The sequence below is a fragment of the Lissotriton vulgaris genome, chromosome 10 (genome assembly GCF_964263255.1).
Source record: "Lissotriton vulgaris chromosome 10, aLisVul1.2, whole genome shotgun sequence".
Taxonomy (NCBI): Eukaryota; Metazoa; Chordata; class Amphibia; order Caudata; family Salamandridae; genus Lissotriton; species Lissotriton vulgaris.
Genome location: NC_141698.1, coordinates 158,834,851 through 158,852,264, shown reverse-complemented (window position 1 = coordinate 158,852,264; position 17,414 = coordinate 158,834,851). Strand labels below are relative to the sequence as shown.

General features: G+C 39.0%; 1 protein-coding gene across 1 annotated transcript in view; it reads left to right on the top strand.

The window, feature by feature from the left end:
- OTOA (otoancorin) overlaps positions 1-17,414 on the top strand; it is a 255,133-nt gene that overhangs the window by 62,469 nt on the left and 175,250 nt on the right. The window contains exons 8-9 of the mRNA XM_086939735.1: positions 7,379-7,546; positions 10,605-10,745. Coding sequence (XP_086795861.1) covers positions 7,379-7,546; positions 10,605-10,745 — 309 coding nt within the window. The remainder of the gene's footprint in view (positions 1-7,378; positions 7,547-10,604; positions 10,746-17,414) is intronic.

The window sequence follows — 17,414 nt, the reverse complement described above, 5'->3', positions numbered from 1 at the left end:
TAGCCCTGATCTCTTGACTGGGTGAGAGTTTTCTGCTTTATTCAGAGACTCTGTCCCTCACCACCCCTTGTCAGAAATGAAGATAGCCTGACTTTGCCTGCTCAAGCCTCAGGAGCCAGGCTACTCTGTATCTGCACTCTGCACTCTGAATTTGCACTCTGCACGTCGACTCTGCACTCTGAATCTGCACTCTGAGTCTGCACTCTGAATCTGCACTCTGCACTCACAATCTGCACTCACAATGTTCACTCTGCACTCTGAATCTGCACTCTGTATCTGCACTCTGAATCTGCACTCTGAATCTGGACTCTAAATCTGCACTCTGCACTCACAATCTGCACTCTGCACTCTGAATCTGCACTCTGCACTCTGAATCTGCACTCTGCACTCTGCACTCACAATCTGCATTCTGCACTCACAATCTGCACTCTGAATCTGCATTCTGAACTCTGAATCTGCACTCTGCACTCTGAATCTGCACTCTACACTCACAATCTGCACTCTGCAGTCTGAATCTGCACTCTGCACTCTGAATCTGCACTCTGCATCTGCACTCTGCACTCTGAATCTGTACTCTGCACTCTGAATCTGCACTCTGCACTCTGAAACTGCACTCTGAATCAGCACTCTGCACTCTGAATCTGCACTCTGCACTCTGAATCTGCACTCTGAATCTGCACTGCACTCACAATCTGCACTCTGCACTCACAATCTGCACTCTGCACTCACAATCTGCACTCTGAATCTGCACTCTGCACTCTGAATCTGCACTCTGCATCTGCACTCTGCAATCTGAATCTGCACTCTGAAACTGCACCCTGCACTCACAATCTGCACTCTGCACTCTGAATCTGCACTCACAATCTGCACTCTGAATCTGCACTCTGCACTCACAATCTGCACTCTGAACTCACAATCTGCACTCTGCACTCACAATCTGCACTCTGCACTCACAATCTGCACTCTGAATCTGCACTCTGCATCTGCACTCTGAATCTGCACTCTGAATCTGCACTCTACACTCTGAATCTGCACTCACAATCTGCGCTCTGAATCTGCACTCTGAATCTGCACTCTGCACTCACAATCTGCACTCTGAACTCACAATCTGCACTCTGCACTCACAATCTGCACTCTGCACTCACAATCGGCACTCTGAATCTGCACTCACAATCTGCACTCTGCACTCTGAATCTGCACTCACAATCTGCACTCTGAATCTGCACTCTGCACTCACAATCTGCACTCTGAACTCACAATCTGCACTCTGCACTCACAATCTGCACTCTGCACTCACAATCTGCACTCTGAATCTGCACTCTGCATCTGCACTCTGAATCTGCACTCTGAATCTGCACTCTACACTCTGAATCTGCACTCTGAATCTGCACTCACAATCTGCACTCTGAATCTGCACTCTGCACTCACAATCTGCACTCTGCACTCACAATCTGCACTCTGCACTCGGAATCTGCACTCTGCACTCTGAATCTGCACTCACAATCTGCACTCTACATCTGCACTTTGAATCTGCACTCTGAATCTGCACTCTGCACTCACAATCTGCACTCTGCATCTGCACTCTGAATCTGCACTCTGCACTCTGAATCTGCACTCTGCACTCACAATGTGCACTCTGTGTCTGCACTCTGAATCTGCACTCTGAATCTGCACTCTGAATCTGCACTCTGCACTCTGAATCTGCACTCTGCACTCTGAATCTCCCCCTCCCGTCCCTCCTGGTAGGTGAAAATGCCTAATCACAAACGCGCGTCACCCAGTGAGTTTTTTTTAGCTCCATTTAAATACCTAACAGCGCCAAGAAGCCAGGTCTTCAGGAATGCCGCATAACATAATGCCACATAGCAATCTAGTATAGCATAACATGCCAATACATAACACAGAGAAGTAATAGATAACATGCCATGCTACAGCACAACACAGTTTGCATAAAATAGTCCAGCATTCTCCACCATAGCACAGCAGAACAGTTGCTGCTTTGCAACCTGTGCTCTGAGGGGACGCGCCGCCTCTGTAATCGAGACCACATTTCCCACAGCCACCCAGGCAACCCGTGGCGTCTATTAACCGCCACTGAAGTGTTAATAAGCAAGTAGCTCTTTCTTTTTTGGCAAGAGGGAAATGATAAATTGTTGATAAGTGATTACTCGGAGGGCTGTACTCCCAGTCCCACATCCATCTTCGGAAGTCAACCTGAAATGTAAAACAAACTGCCCATTTAAAAGCCCGGTCCTCCGCAGCGCAGCTGGAGCAAGAACCGCACATCTTATTTTGCGTGCAGGCTGGCCGAGCCTCTCCTTCCCCCTTTCTGGCTCTCTCAGAGGCGAGTTTAAGATCCCGCACACGTTTCGGGCAGGATTACGTGTTGCCTTAGTGAAAGATATGAACCCGACGGAATGTGTCCTCAAACACGGCCAGGGTCGGTGAACTTTGAAACCTGCTTCTCGTGCTGTGAAGGAACCATCAGGCCACAGGGTTGCACCAAACAGCTTCAGATTAAGCTCGGATTCGGGGGGCATGTTTTTTGCGGAGTGACGGATGACGTCACAGATAGAAAGAACGCAAAAAACCCGCCCCCAAATCCGAAAAAGACGGGGCTTGAACCGAGTGACGCCCCTCTCCTCCAATGGCTGGCCTCCGTTTAGGAAGCCAGCCAATGGAGAAGAGGGGCGGGTTCAAGCCCCCTAACTAGAAGACATAAAATCTTCGGACCGAACTGCGCAAGTGCAGCCTACGGTCCTCGACCTAAAAAGGGACACCTCTGATTCAGTTATACATTTCATGAAGGAGATTTTCAGTAGGGAGGGTTTCCCTGATAGCATTGTCATCAACAATGGCATACAATTCACCTCCCAGGAAATGTCGAGCGTCCTCAACGTGCACAATATCAAACACGCATTCACTGCTGTTTATGACCCACAGTCCAACGGTTTGGTTGAGAGGTTCAATCGTTATCTTAACCCCTTGCATGCGCGGCGAATTTCCGCGCTGTGCGGCCGATTTAGAGAGTGGGCGGGTTCATGACGGCCCCCCAGCCGTCATCAGCACACGCCCACCGTGATGCATGACGGCCGGTGGCCGTCATCAGCATGGAAGGGGTTAAAGATAGTCTGCGTATGAGCTTGCAAAGCAAGTCTCCTGTCCCGAATCTCATCAGAGAGAAGTTGTGGGCTTATCGCATCAATCCATATTTCACTACAGGAATCAGTCTTTTCTACTCCTTAAGAGGGAGGCTCCCTTCAGCAGACGTATGCCCATGGGAGTTACCAAAAACGGTGTCACCAAACAAGATTTGAATAGTTGAATGAATTACGAGCATATCAGGGGAAAGGCAGAAAGGAAACAGTCATTAGCTAAAGAAAGATATGATGTCATTCATAGGTAAATCCATGTAATCTTTCTGTAGGGAATGTGTTTCACTCGGTGAGCAGTCAAAATATTGAAAATTAAATATCGACCTACACTAAAATCGAGTTGACAATATCGAAGGAACAGAATATCGATGTTAAGAATATCGATGGACAGAATATCGACCCTAAGTTATCATATCGATGTTAGTAATATCGAAGTTAGTAAAATTGATATCAAATATATAGATGTTACTAATATCGATGTTACTAATATTGATATTTATATTATTGTTATGTATTTTATTATGCATTTAATATGTATGTGTTATATGTTTTTTGTTAAGTGTTCTACTGGTTTTAAAATATATGTATATAATTTTTATATGTTAATAATGTTTTTTTAAGTCAATTTTGTGTTTTAGTACCGTAGCGGGTTGTGGGTTTGTAGGGGAATAGGGTGGGAAGTAATGAAATTATACTAAATTAATTATTAATTTTTAGGAATTATCAATACATTTTAATTAATTTTTGCGCTTAAGTTTTGTAGCGGGTTGTGGGTTTATAGGGAATGAGGGTGGGAAGCATTTTAATTGTAATTAAGTAATAATATATTTTCATTTATTGGTATTGATGATTATATTGTTGTTAATGAATTATTAATTGGTAATTCATTTTTATTAATTGGTAATTAGTTTTCATTAATTGATAATTATGTTAAGTGTATTATTTTATTATTGGAGTGTGTCATGCGTTTATAGGGGAATAGTGTTGGAAGCAATTGAAATCTAATTATGTAATTATTAAATTTGTTGTTGTGTATTGATAACTAATTTATTGGACATTAATTATTAATTGGTGAATATTTTAAATTATAATTTTTGGGTTATGAAAAAAAATTATTATTTATTAATCATTAATTGGTCCTTAGATATCATTTATTGATGTTTTAATGATGTATTAATACGTAATTATTAATTCATGTTTAATAATTATTATTTTTGGGTATCAAAAATTATTTAAATGTTCAATATTTTTTATTGGTAATTACTTTTAAATAATTAATATGTTTTTGTTATGGAGACTATTTTATTGTTCAATATTTATTATTTGGTAATTAATATGTATTCATTATTATTTATTGGTATTTATTATTAGTTTATTGTTAATTTATTATTCATTGGTAATTATGTTTTTAATTAATATTTATTGGTATTTGGTTTAATAATTAAATCATTAATTATTTTTTTTAAGCATTTTGTTCATAAGTATGTTATTTTTAACTTCTATGCTATCCAACACTTTCCCTACTGTTGCACTCTCTGGAGTTGGAATAGAAATTTTTACCCCTACGCTATCCAACACTTTCCCTACTGTTGCACTCTCTGGAGTGGGATTAGTAATTTTTACCCCTGCGCTATCCAACACTTTCCCTACTGTTGCACTCTCTGGAGTTGGAATAGTAATTTTTACCCCTACGCTGTCCAACACATTCCCTACTGTTGCACTGTCTGGAGTGGGAATAGTAATTTTTACCCCTAGGCTATTCAACCCTTTCCCTACTGTTGCACTCTCTGGAGTTGGAATAGTAATTTTTACCCCTACGCTGTCCAACACATTCCCTACTGTTGCACTCTCCGGAGTTGGAATAGTAATTTTTACTCCTACGCTATCCAACACATTCCCTACTGTTGCACTCTCTAGAGTGGGAATAGTGATGTTTACCCCCACGCTATCCAACACTTTCCCTACTGTTGCACTCTCTGGAGTGGAAATAGTAATTTTTACCCCTACGCTATCCAACACTTTCCCTACTGTTGCACTCTCTGGAGTGGGAATAGTAATTTTTACCCCTACGCTATCCAACACTTTTCCTACTGTTGCACTCCCTGGAGTGGTAATAGTAATTTTAAGCCCTACGCTATCCAACATTTTCCTAACTGTTGTTTTTTTGGGAGTTGGAAAAGTAGTTTTATTCCCTCCACTATGATTTTAGCTAATGTAGTATATAATTAATTTAAAAAATATTCAAAGTAAATTTAATTTTTTTAATTTGTTATACATAATTATTTAATTTGTGTTTGTTATTGTTTTATGATGTATTTGTAATTTATAATATTTTTTAATAATAAGTTATTAAAATAATTATTACAATTGATTAAGTTTGTATATATATATTTTATATTATATGTATATGTTCAATTAATGTTTTATTAAATTATATATATTAATTATTAATTTTAAACATTATAAAATATTTTTAACTATGTTTATTATATTTTTAAGTATTATTTAGTTCATTTTACCATTTCTTTTAACTAAAAAAAACCGATATTTTTAATGGCAAAATTTTTTACATCAATATATTTTTTTCGATATTTTTGTACTTACCATGTTGTAGATAGGATGTCGATATTCTTGACGTCGATATTCTTGCTCCGATATTTTTGTAGGTCGATTTTTTGACCTTCGATATTTTGTCAGTGATCCGTTTCACGCCAGGTTACAAGTGAGAGTAGAGCAAAGGCAAGTCTACCTTTTTTAAAGCAATGAAGATGGTGAAACCCAACATAGGAAGTATGATTACAAAGGAACGAAGATGTTAGAGTATCAGGAGTGTTCCCAAATATGTGAATGACTGTGAGTTTCTCAATATTGTTCATGATGCTGGAGGTAAGGATGAGTCTCTCTTTTAAGATTTAGACTCACATGAGTCTGCCTCGCGTGTTACTAATCCTTCTAATGACACTGGTCTAGATGAGAGTTCACAGTTCCTTGAGAGGCATATTGTCAATGGTCGCCCCATTCCATCTCGTACTGGGAAGGAGGAGGATTCCTTTGTTGATAAAGTCAAAGCATCCACTAGGCCTAGGACTCCTTCCTGCCGAAATGTTCAGGATTAATCTTGTTTTAATTGTTTTTTTCCCCTACATTTTTTAGGAGGAGGGATGTGTCATATCCCATGCCAAACATTAATCATACCATTGAACTATTGCATGCCATTCTAATGTGTGTTCTCCTGTTATCGACTCTCCATCCTACTCTGTGTGAATAATGGTACGGCCCATGGAACGTTGGAGGAAAGAAGTGATGGGAGGGTCTGAGGAGATTGATTCGATGTATGAAGGAACAGAAATAAAAGTCCTGTGTTTCTACAGGGGCATATACAACATAAAATATAGAGAGGTGTAAGCTGAATATAAGGGATATTTTTCACCTCAGTGTTCTGAGTGACATCATAGACAAGTCAAGCTTCGCTCTTGTATTTTTGATATCACTTAGAAACAGTGGGTGACAAACTTCTGTTACTCTCTGTCACCCAGCAATAATTCTATACATCTTCTTGTTTCCATTTTCCTCAGACGTAGTATTGTTTCAGCAATTTTCAGTACCTTGTTGGTAAAAAGAAAATCAGTGCACGGTCCCAAATGTTTTCTAAGAAGCTTGGCAGCAGAACTGTGCTGAATCCCAAAGCTGCTTTGTTTTAACTCCGCCTCATGCCTTGGTCTTTCACCTTCCTACACTTCCTATTTATTTTTCAGGTTCCATGTTATCCTTTCTTTCTCCCTTTGACACTGCCTTCTCAACATTTCCCGCTCTTTCTCCCTTTCTCAATCTTTAGCTCTGTGTCAAAGTCTGTTGATGAAATATCAGTGCCACTGCTCACCACGGGCACACATTAACCCCTTGGGTGCGGCCGCGATTCTGCGCCTGTGCGGCACATTCCGATCGCGGGTGCGGTCATGACGGCCGGGAGCCTTCATCAGCACACGAGCACTGTGTGCCATGACAGCTACAGGCCGTCATCAGCATGGAAGGGGTTAAGGACTGGCCAGTTCGCTCCTCTATGTTCAGCACGTATTTGATAAATTTAGTATCAAATAACATGAATATAAAATACTCTAAAATACAATAAAAGTTAAACTCACTATAAACCAATGATGAACAAAGGTTCTGTTTGATGTGCCTCATGGAATACACTATAAACTTGTGATTTTTTTCCCTGTAAGGTTTTATCATTTCATAATGTCAGCCAAATGGGGGAGCTGGTGTCTGGAATTGGCGCTCAATCATTTTACAACATGAGCCCCATGGAACTGGTCCATGTGGTTAAAGGTGGACTGTCCCAGTACGCTGCCGACCTGTCATATGCCCAGCAGGAGGCGATCCTCTATAAGGTTTGGTATGGTAATGCATTATTTTCTCCTTTATTTCCCTCAGCGTAGGCGATGTTACAAAGAAAAGGAGGCCTTGTGGTATTAATAGTCGCATCTATCTCCATTTAATTTGTAATATGAAGAAGGAACACACTGTTATCAAGCGCTTTTTAATGCTTAATCTTTTCAGCTGCTGGCATTGTGGAAATCTCAGCAAGAAATATATTTTTGTCACTTTGAACTTTCCTTTATGAGCACGATTTTCTTTTGACAGCTTCCATCGTTCTGTGTTCGTAGTAAAAAAAAAAAAAAGCCCACTGATGGATAAACATTACATACCCATCCCACAGGCTGGGAGGGAAGAGACAGTTTAAACCCTCGGATGTGCTCATCAGCTGGAGGAAAGGAAGACTCCTTATTCTCAAATATGTAATCTTAAATCCTGGATTACTCATTTTGGAGGGAGACATGTATAACAAAATTCACCTACCTAGCACAAATTCTTGTCAATTCTTCAATATGTAGTTCTGTTTTTCGGTTGTGTCAGTAAAAATAGGAGTTTGTCCAGACTTTTTCTTTGTTAAACTGATCCTGTTTTAGTGACTATCCAGAATCTAACTATAGGACCTAACTAACCAGTACTACTTATGTCGGCCGTGGATGCACCAGAACTGTTTGCCGCGTTTCACGCCAGTAACTGCATGCTCCTAGGGATGGCAATTCTCAAAGACATTTGTGAGAATGCGGATTAGTACTTCTGGAGTACTCTTTTAGATACTCTTACTTGCCTTTGTGTCACAAAACGTCAAACCCCTTCTTGGTAAAATTGCAAAAGGGACCAGTCTTTCCTAACTAACTGTATCTGAGTATTCCATGCACATACCCATGTTAGAGGTTTTGTGGATAATTCACAAAGACATTTAAGAGTTTGTGGAAACTGTATTAGAGAAGTACTTTACTTACCCATAAATGCCTTTGTGAATTGACCGAAGGTGTCTACTGTTCCTTTTCACTGTGAAAGTCTGCAAATGATCATTAAAGTCCAAGGGCCCGATGTAGGTGGCAAATTCCGGTCGGAAACGGCCGAAATCGGCCGTTTCCGACCGGTATTTGGCACTTTGAGATGTAGGGGGCCAGTATTTACCTATTCGGTATATTTACCGAATCGGTAAATTTACAGAATCTGTAAAATACCGAATCGGTATGATTCGGTATTTATGAAGTGGTAAATATAGATTTACCTACATCGGGCCCTTAATGTCATACTATGCTGAAATCAAATTCTGGAAGGACATTGGTCAAAAGCCGCATGTTAAGTTCTCAAAACTTTATATTTTTGGTTTGCACTAATGTTGACATTTATCCGTGCATGTATATACACTTTTATTTTAGATCTCCTAATATTCTGAATTTTTGGTTTGCATTAACATTGGCATTTATCCGTGCATGCATATCCACTATTATTTTAGATCTCACCATACTTTGTATTTTTGGTTTGCATTAATATTGGCATTTATCCATGCATGCATATTCACTGTTATTTTAGCTCTCCCAATCATCATTTTGCAGTGTCATGAACATCGTTTTGCAAATTTCTTGAAACACCACTTTGCTATCTGTTGGTAATAGTCCTCATTGGATCACACCTGTGTATTTCGGTTTAGAGTTAGTTTAGGTGCTCCTGGAAACCCAACTTATTAGGGGGTACAAACAGTCTACCATTGGTATGCTTTCCTGAGCTCCTGAGATTGCAGGGGCTGCTGAACACCTATTCTACTAGTGCTACTGAGCTCCTTCCTACCATTTGCCTACCACTGCTAAGTGTTGCTGAGGTTGCTATGTGCTGCTGGAGACATAACTTGCTAGGTGCGACAGAGCTCCTGATGGTCAAGACTCATGGGAGACCAGGCAATGTACCCTGGACAATCACCTATACCCGTATAGGCCGTTGACACAATTCCCAAAGGGGAAACTGTCGAAGAGGGACAGTGTGAATTGCAAAATGGGAAGGAATACTATTTCCACCACCACTCCTAAATGCAATTTGGAATGAGCAAGAATGAGTCACAAAACACATTTGATGATTGGGAAAGACTTTTTATAATCACAAAAAGGAGTGTGTTACTTTGCAGAGAACCATTTTGCGGTCACAACCCTGGTGATTTTGCGAATTACAGAGTAAGCAACCGCAAAATGATTTCCTACATGTGGTCCCTGATATCTTGCGACAGCTGCAGGAAAAGAGAATTTCTTTACTAACATTTCAACTCTTTCTTTAGACTAACTCTCTGACAGTCACCAATTACCAATCATACAATTAAAATGGAACCTCTAAAAATCTTGATTCACATCTAACCACACATTTCCAAAATGGCAAAATGTTGTTGTTATTTCGAAATGATTCGGCAGAGCCTTCTAAAATGGGTGTGACATGCAAAGATCAAGAGTGTCAATCGTATTGTGATCTACTCATTTCTGTAAATCGCTTTCCAATGACAATTATGTCTGCAATTTGCTTAGTTTACTCTACCAATAGTCATCACTCTATTTGTAAATACTGTTTTCATATTTTTTGTTCTTGTCATTTTAGTATGATGTTATTCACTTGGCAGAAGTGCCCTCAGTGAAGAAAGCATTTCTTATAATAAATAGTTTTAAGCATGTATTGTTTTTCTTTGCATCAAACGTGATCTGGTTGGCTTCCAGATTCTAATGTGTACTCCCAAGCACAATGGCACAATTTCTATTTTTTCATTGCCCCTTTGCATTCTGTTAGCTTTCATAATTTCAATGTGCACTATCTTATTTATAATAAAACAATAAGGAACTCTGAATACCGTAATTTTTTAAAGAAATTGTGCTTGATGCAGGAAGGGGATGCACATTCGAATCTGGAAACCAACCAGCCCAACCAGCCCACACTGAAGATTGATTCAAGGTGAATGTACGTGTACACCCAGACATTTCCTTGTATAATAATTGAATACTTAAGATATCTATGTAAGATGTGAGTAAAGAATTCATTCCATAGGCGTGTGTATAGTAGAGGATTCTTAATTGAGTTTTGTTTTTTGTCCAGGTGCTTGAATTTGGTAACATGTCATCAATAGCAACAGAGATACAAGGAGAATCTTTCCAAAAAGTACCTCTTACAATTTTATTCAAGCAAGATATTATCAATCCTTCAGCAATTAAAGACAAAGAATTAAGAAGGAGTCAGGTAATGTAGGTAATGCCTTTTTGGCTGTTCTTAGTAAATTATATTGTAGACCCTGGGCAGCTTAATATCTGTGAAAGGCTCTTTCTTCATTTGATCATCCTACTGATATGAAAAACAAATTATTATTTGATCAATGATCTTTGCACACAATAGAGTTTTATAGGATAAAGGACAATGACTTAGCTTACTGTTTAACAGAAAGAGAAAACAAACGTTCTCTTCACAATTAACAAACAATGGAGCTCATGTAAAATTTGAAGAGTACCAACCAGTGGAATAACAGCAGAAATATTCCAACTGGGTTCTCCTCTGAATGTAACTCTTTCCCCACAAACTGGAAGATTGTCCGTTGGTACCTGTAAGAAATTAGTTTATTATAGAGGATGGGTGGTCTCCCACCTCAAAAAAATAAAAACACTAACTTGTCATGGTGAATCCCAAAAGTCATTTAATTATCCTGAGCTCAACCCCTGGTAGCTATGGTGTACAGCAGATATGCTTAACTTAGGGAAATGTGTAAAGTATTTATGCAAAGCCAAGACAATATTATAGTCAAGACTGTAAATATAAAAATCCCAAACCAAATTAGAAAAACAGAGTACATTTTAATATAAGAATGACATCAAAGTGTAAAAAAACAATAAAGGAGAATCGAAATATGAGTTTTTAAACTTTTAAGTGAAAATAGTGTGAAAAGCACTAATGCACCAATGTAGTCAATGGTTGCAGGTGACCAGTGTACTGTCTTGCAAGTTAGAAATGATGGAACCCTTTTGGATCCTCAGGGACTCCATAGAACTGTGACATACGTTTTAGAGCAGAGTGCACTGAAAGGCGGTTTAGAATGTTGAGTTCAAAATTACACGAAGACGGATAAAGATGTGTAAACCAAAGCTCCGTGTGTGGCATAGTCATTGGCGGATACCCAGGCTGGGGAAGACGCTACAACTGGCAGGGTGTTAGGTGATATGTAACCTGAATATTAACAGTGCTCTCCCAGGGAGTTTGCCATGGTCCAAGCAAAATACTCATGCGTGCCACGTATGTTACAGTCGAAGTATGAAATCAGCACCTAACACATGTGAAGTTCAAGCACAACTCCAGTCGCTGTAGAGAAGTTGAAAACAAAGAAAGCATTGCAAAGAAATCTACATATTGGTTACCAAGAACCTGCTGGTCAGACCGTACACCAAGTTACCTCGCTGCTACTCAATATACAGTCATACGTAATCCGGAGTGTTGATGCTAAGGGCAGTTAAAACCAGGTTTTCAAAGAGCAACAATTAATAATCACAAGTTCCAACATAGCATGAAAATGATGAAGACAAACTGCACACAAAGAGACATCAAAGAATAAAACAGTTATTTACTCACGCGAATCTGGGTAAAGTGAGCCAGTCCGACCTCAGCATCAGGCGCCGCAATCCTGATCTTGCATAGAGGTTGTGTTTGACAGCCTCACAACTTCACCAAAGGCTCCAAAGTCTTTGGAATAGTGAAACCCTATTTACTCATGGAGGCAAAGGCTGAGGTCGTCTTTTTGAAAGTTGTCAAGGATGATCCAGAGGCCAGAACATCTCATGGCCTTAGAGATGGCTCACTTAAACCAATTCAAGATGAAATGCAGACTGAGCTGGAGAAAAATCCACCTTTATTATCAGCCACTCCCAGAAATGGTTACAAAGCTGCTGCTTTTCTGAAACCACCACACCTTTGGATACCATCAGAAAGCAAAATATTGGCAATAGATGGACTGCTTAGATAGAGACATTTGATGATTTCATTGATGTACTTGAAGTGACTGATATGAAAGACTGTGGCAGGGAGAACCATTCCGTGACGGTTTGCAAAACAATGGAAAAAGTAGGTGCACGAAAACAAAATGACTGCCAGATTGTTCCAGAAGCAATGTTCGACGCACACCCACAAGGCCAAGTCTTGACAACAGTTGAGACAAATCAACACTAACTGAAGTAGATCATCATCCAAATAATTATCAAACAGTTCTTCTGCATCAGTATCAAGGGAAAGTGATGAAAATGATTGTGCCATGTCAATGTTTACTTCAGAAAAGCATGTGCATGTTGGTTTGGCCGCTAGTGAAGAAACATGTCAGTCAAAGAAAGATCGACCTGCCAAAGCACCAAAGTCATTCCAATATTGTCGAAGATTACTCTGAAAGTTAATGGTTGTTTGAATACTTTCATTATCGACAGTCGATAAACGTAATGATGAGGAGAAATACAATGAACTATCTCCATTGCTACAACTTATGCCATTGAAAACCAAAGTATACACTTGGGCTGCATCGATGCGCTAAAAACTTTATGGTTTATTTGTAGCAACAATGAAACACAAGAAAATGAAGGTATAAGCACCCATCCATATGCTTCAAGGCACAGTCTGGTCAGTTTCAGTACAGCTGCTGATATGGGACTGATTTTTATGAATTACAACATGAATGCTCACCATGAAATAGTAAGTCACTTCTCTTTGTTATTTAAATATTTGGGAAAACTGAAGACTATGAAAGTAAAGTTGTATGTTAATGAGGACGTACGTACTGTTGCTCAGAGACATAGCCAACTTGCTTTTCATTTGCAAGAAGCTGTTGAAAGTGAGCTTGAAGCGCTACTTAAGTATGAAATATTGAGTTTTCAACTGGTCCAACGCCATAGGTTTCTCCAATAGTGGTAGTGCCTAAAAAGGACAGTGGAGGAGCTGTGTGCATATCCATTGACATATGTCAGGGAAACATAGCAATTGAATGGGAACAACATCCAGCTGCACATATTGCTGACATGATAATGCAATTAAATGGTGCAAAGGTTTTCTCTCAGCTTGATTTATATCAAGGTTATCATCAGTTAGAACTTTAAGAAAATTGCAGGTACATTTTAACCTTTTCTAAACATGTTGGTCTGTTTTGATAGAAAAGACTAAGGGCATCATCAGGATGCCGGCGGGACCGCCACTGACAGGCGGTAGGTGGCGGTCCCACTAACAGACATCCCATTGGGCCGAACTTCATTACGATACAGGCAGTCGACCCTTCAATCTTAGGGGATGGACTTCCCACTCTGACAGGATCTGCTGATCCTGCCGGGGTGGCTGTCGGAATCGTGTTCCTGAATGGAGGTGGTGCCTGCTCAGGCACCGCTGTCGAGATCACAATGTCCCACCGCCATGAAAAGTTTGAGAAGTAGGGGACCCCTATATAATAATTATACACTTGCTATACATAGGGAGAGAACATTACTTTGAAAAAGGTCTACAGCCAAGTGAAAAAACTCAATGGAAGAAATATTATGTAAGGAAGACAATAATTAAATATGTAATCAAACGCCCACATGACAAAGACTAACTACCCAATTGATAGATCAATTCTTTCATTTTATTGTTCAAAACATATATATATATCTTTTTTATCACCTTTTCTCTTTTCTTTCCTTAGTTTTAAATAATTTTCAATTCATTTACAAAGATTCATTAGAAAACATATAACAAACAGATATATAGCTTTAGACATGACAGGTGATGGAGGCTAGGCAGCCTTCCTCAGGTGACCGTCTATTGCACTATAATTTTAAAAGACATATAGGTGTAAGTCAAAAATACAAAAGTAGAAATTATAAACAGTGGGCATTGTGGGACAACACTCTAATACAAAAACAGTTATAATACATCATGACATATTTGGTCTTATTTGTAAACATTCCTACAGAGCAAATATGTATTTTCATAATTAAACATCTACATAGCCACATATCTTTTGTATATACAAGTTTGGTCACAGGAAAAATACAGCACAATGTGTAGAATCAGTAGACTAACTTCACTTCAAGGATCTGTATCAACAATCATTATTTGTTTAGCTATTCAATTATACTATCGGAACATGACTATGCACGGTCATAAACAAGTGTGTGTATACATGAATATCACATAGTCAAGACAGAAATACAGTAGAATGTCCAAAGGGACATCCTAAATTGGGTGGCAACCTGCTAGCATCGCATAGTAGTTTGAAGTAAACAGCCCAAAATTATATAACTGATGAAATACTTACAATCTTAAACCGGGCTATAGAAGAAAATAATAAATACAGCCAGTCGTCAGACATTCACTTTCCTTGTCAAAGATAATAATAGAAGAAAAAGAAAAAGAAAAACAGGTTATGATAGTAGCACCCCTGCAGCTAGTTTGCAAATGGAGTACAGCAGCACTACTTAATAAAAGTCAATCGGGGAGTTCCATTAACTTGAGAAATATTATTCACAACTGGACAGTTAAATCCAATTAAATAAATAAATAGTGAAAGGAAGTGTAGATGGGTGCATGAATATAGATAGCCACCAATTTAAAAGAAAAGTTTAGTGAAAGAAAATTGATACCCCAGAGACCACACCGTGTTATAGACATAAGACGTGATATTAAGATGAATACTTAACTATTGATGATAATGATGTATTAAGATTGGCCCAACAGTAGATGCATTAGGCAATGATACCTAGTGTATTATAAGAGCAAAGCTTAGATATGATATAGAATACAGTTAAAGATGTTCAAGAATACTGGAGTGCTGGTTAATAGTGTCGAGAAGTATGTACCTTAAAAAGAAAGAGTATATTGCTCAAACGTCTTCTTGATCACAATTCTTATGCAAAAGCAAAAGGGGTATCAGATAGTACTGATTCTTCTGGTATGAGATTAGGATGAGCGAGGTCCGCCAATCTATAGAAAGAAAACACTGGCTATCAAAGCTCAATATAGCAGAATAAAGTGATATAAAGGAAACAACAATTAATTAAGATTAAAATAATAATGATATGATATGATATGAATTGGCTTTTATAGAGCGCAGCTTACACTCCATGGAGCATCTTGGCGCTAGTCATCACGTGTCACAGAAGAAAAAGAGGGAGAGCTGCCAAAACAGACCAGGGAAAAGGGGAAGTGTATAAGTGGAGGATACTTAGTTTGGACGACTTGCGGCTGACCAAGAGCCAGAAATATGGTGATGACGCATGATGCGTAAGTCTAGATGAAAAACAAATGACAGAAATAACGTTCAACTTACTGCCGATAATCTTCTATCACCAATGAGTATATACACATGGCCCGTGTTCTACCAACCGTGCGCATATAAGATAGGGTGGAGTAATTTCTATTGCAAGCATTACCTTCATAGGTCTATAGTGCCGTATCTGTAGGTGCGGCAAAATGCTGTAGGCTGATCCGGTAGCGTGCCGATGCAGGATCTTTACATGCAGGGATTGACTAGGTACATAACAGTCAACAGCGGATTACTGCAGGCAAACACAAGAAATTACTCCATGAATGCGCTCCCTTCATGTGGCACTTCGAATAATGACATTAAAGAAAGAACAAACGTCCAGGTTCGTGGGACAGGATGCTGTCTCTTGGTGTGGAACCAGTGGGTGTCACTTTTGTAAACGGGGGTGTTTTTTACCCTGGGGAAGGCAAACTATGTACACACTTATTTCAACATATTCAATAAATATTGAGAAAAGTTCTACTGTGTAGAAAGATTTCTGTTTGAAATAATTTTAGGAAAGTTGCACGTGCGTGGGTTTAGAAAAACAGGTCTAGGACAGTGACAATGTCATGGGCTATTCATTCAAATATATGTAATCAAAATAGTACATTTACTTCTTAAGTGCACACATATATGGGAAGCTCTTAGATTAAAAGCATATCAACACAAACGTTTGGTCACAGTATTTAAACTTTATTACATATTACACAATGTAAAAACATATTAAAAACATTTTTCCATAAATATGATCTTCACAATGTTAAAAAGTCAAATTATCTTGAAACCACTATTTAAGCTACCGCAATACACGGTCGGTTCATTTCCAACTGAACGCCGTGCGGAGATCAGACGAAGGAACTGCCAGGAAGGAAGGAGCAGGGAGGCCGACTGCTATATCACTGGTAAGAGGCGCGGTCAGTGCTCTGAAGACTAAATGGTCTTGTAATAAGAATCTTGTAAATAGGCTGAGCGCTAGGACATAACGTCAAAGGTCCAAATTTAATATAGCAGATAAAAGATAGTAATTAGAGTAAAAGTGGAAGTAGCTTAAAGGCTTAATACTTTAGAACTTGAAGAACAGAACCTTTTAGAAAATAAAATTATAATGCTGATAATATAATCCCCACAGATATCAGCGATTGAAAGAAGAAGATGTCAGCGAAACTTACCTTTACCTAATTTAAAGAGGTTTGAGGTCCATAATCATCCATACAGTTCCCACGGTGAGTAGCCATAAAAAGGAAATGTACCACATTTTGTGAAAAATGAAAAATTAAAATACAAAGAAAAATTGTTTTATTAATAGAAATACTCACCCCACAGGGAGCTCGGCACCTAAATCACAGAACGGTGGCTCCTCCTGGCAGTTAAATACACGGCAGAGATATAGCCCTATTGAGGTATGTGTCCACCTAGAGACAAATGAGTATACAAATACAAGTTTGGTGGTAAAAAACAGGGATATACATCTTTATCTTTATACCCTCAGGCAGACTAAAAGTGGGAATGTAACTTTTGACCACTGGGAATACAAGCAAAAGTTGAAGGAGGGGAAATTTAACTCACCCACAACTTCGGTATGAAAGAGGGTTCTCAATATAAATAACTAA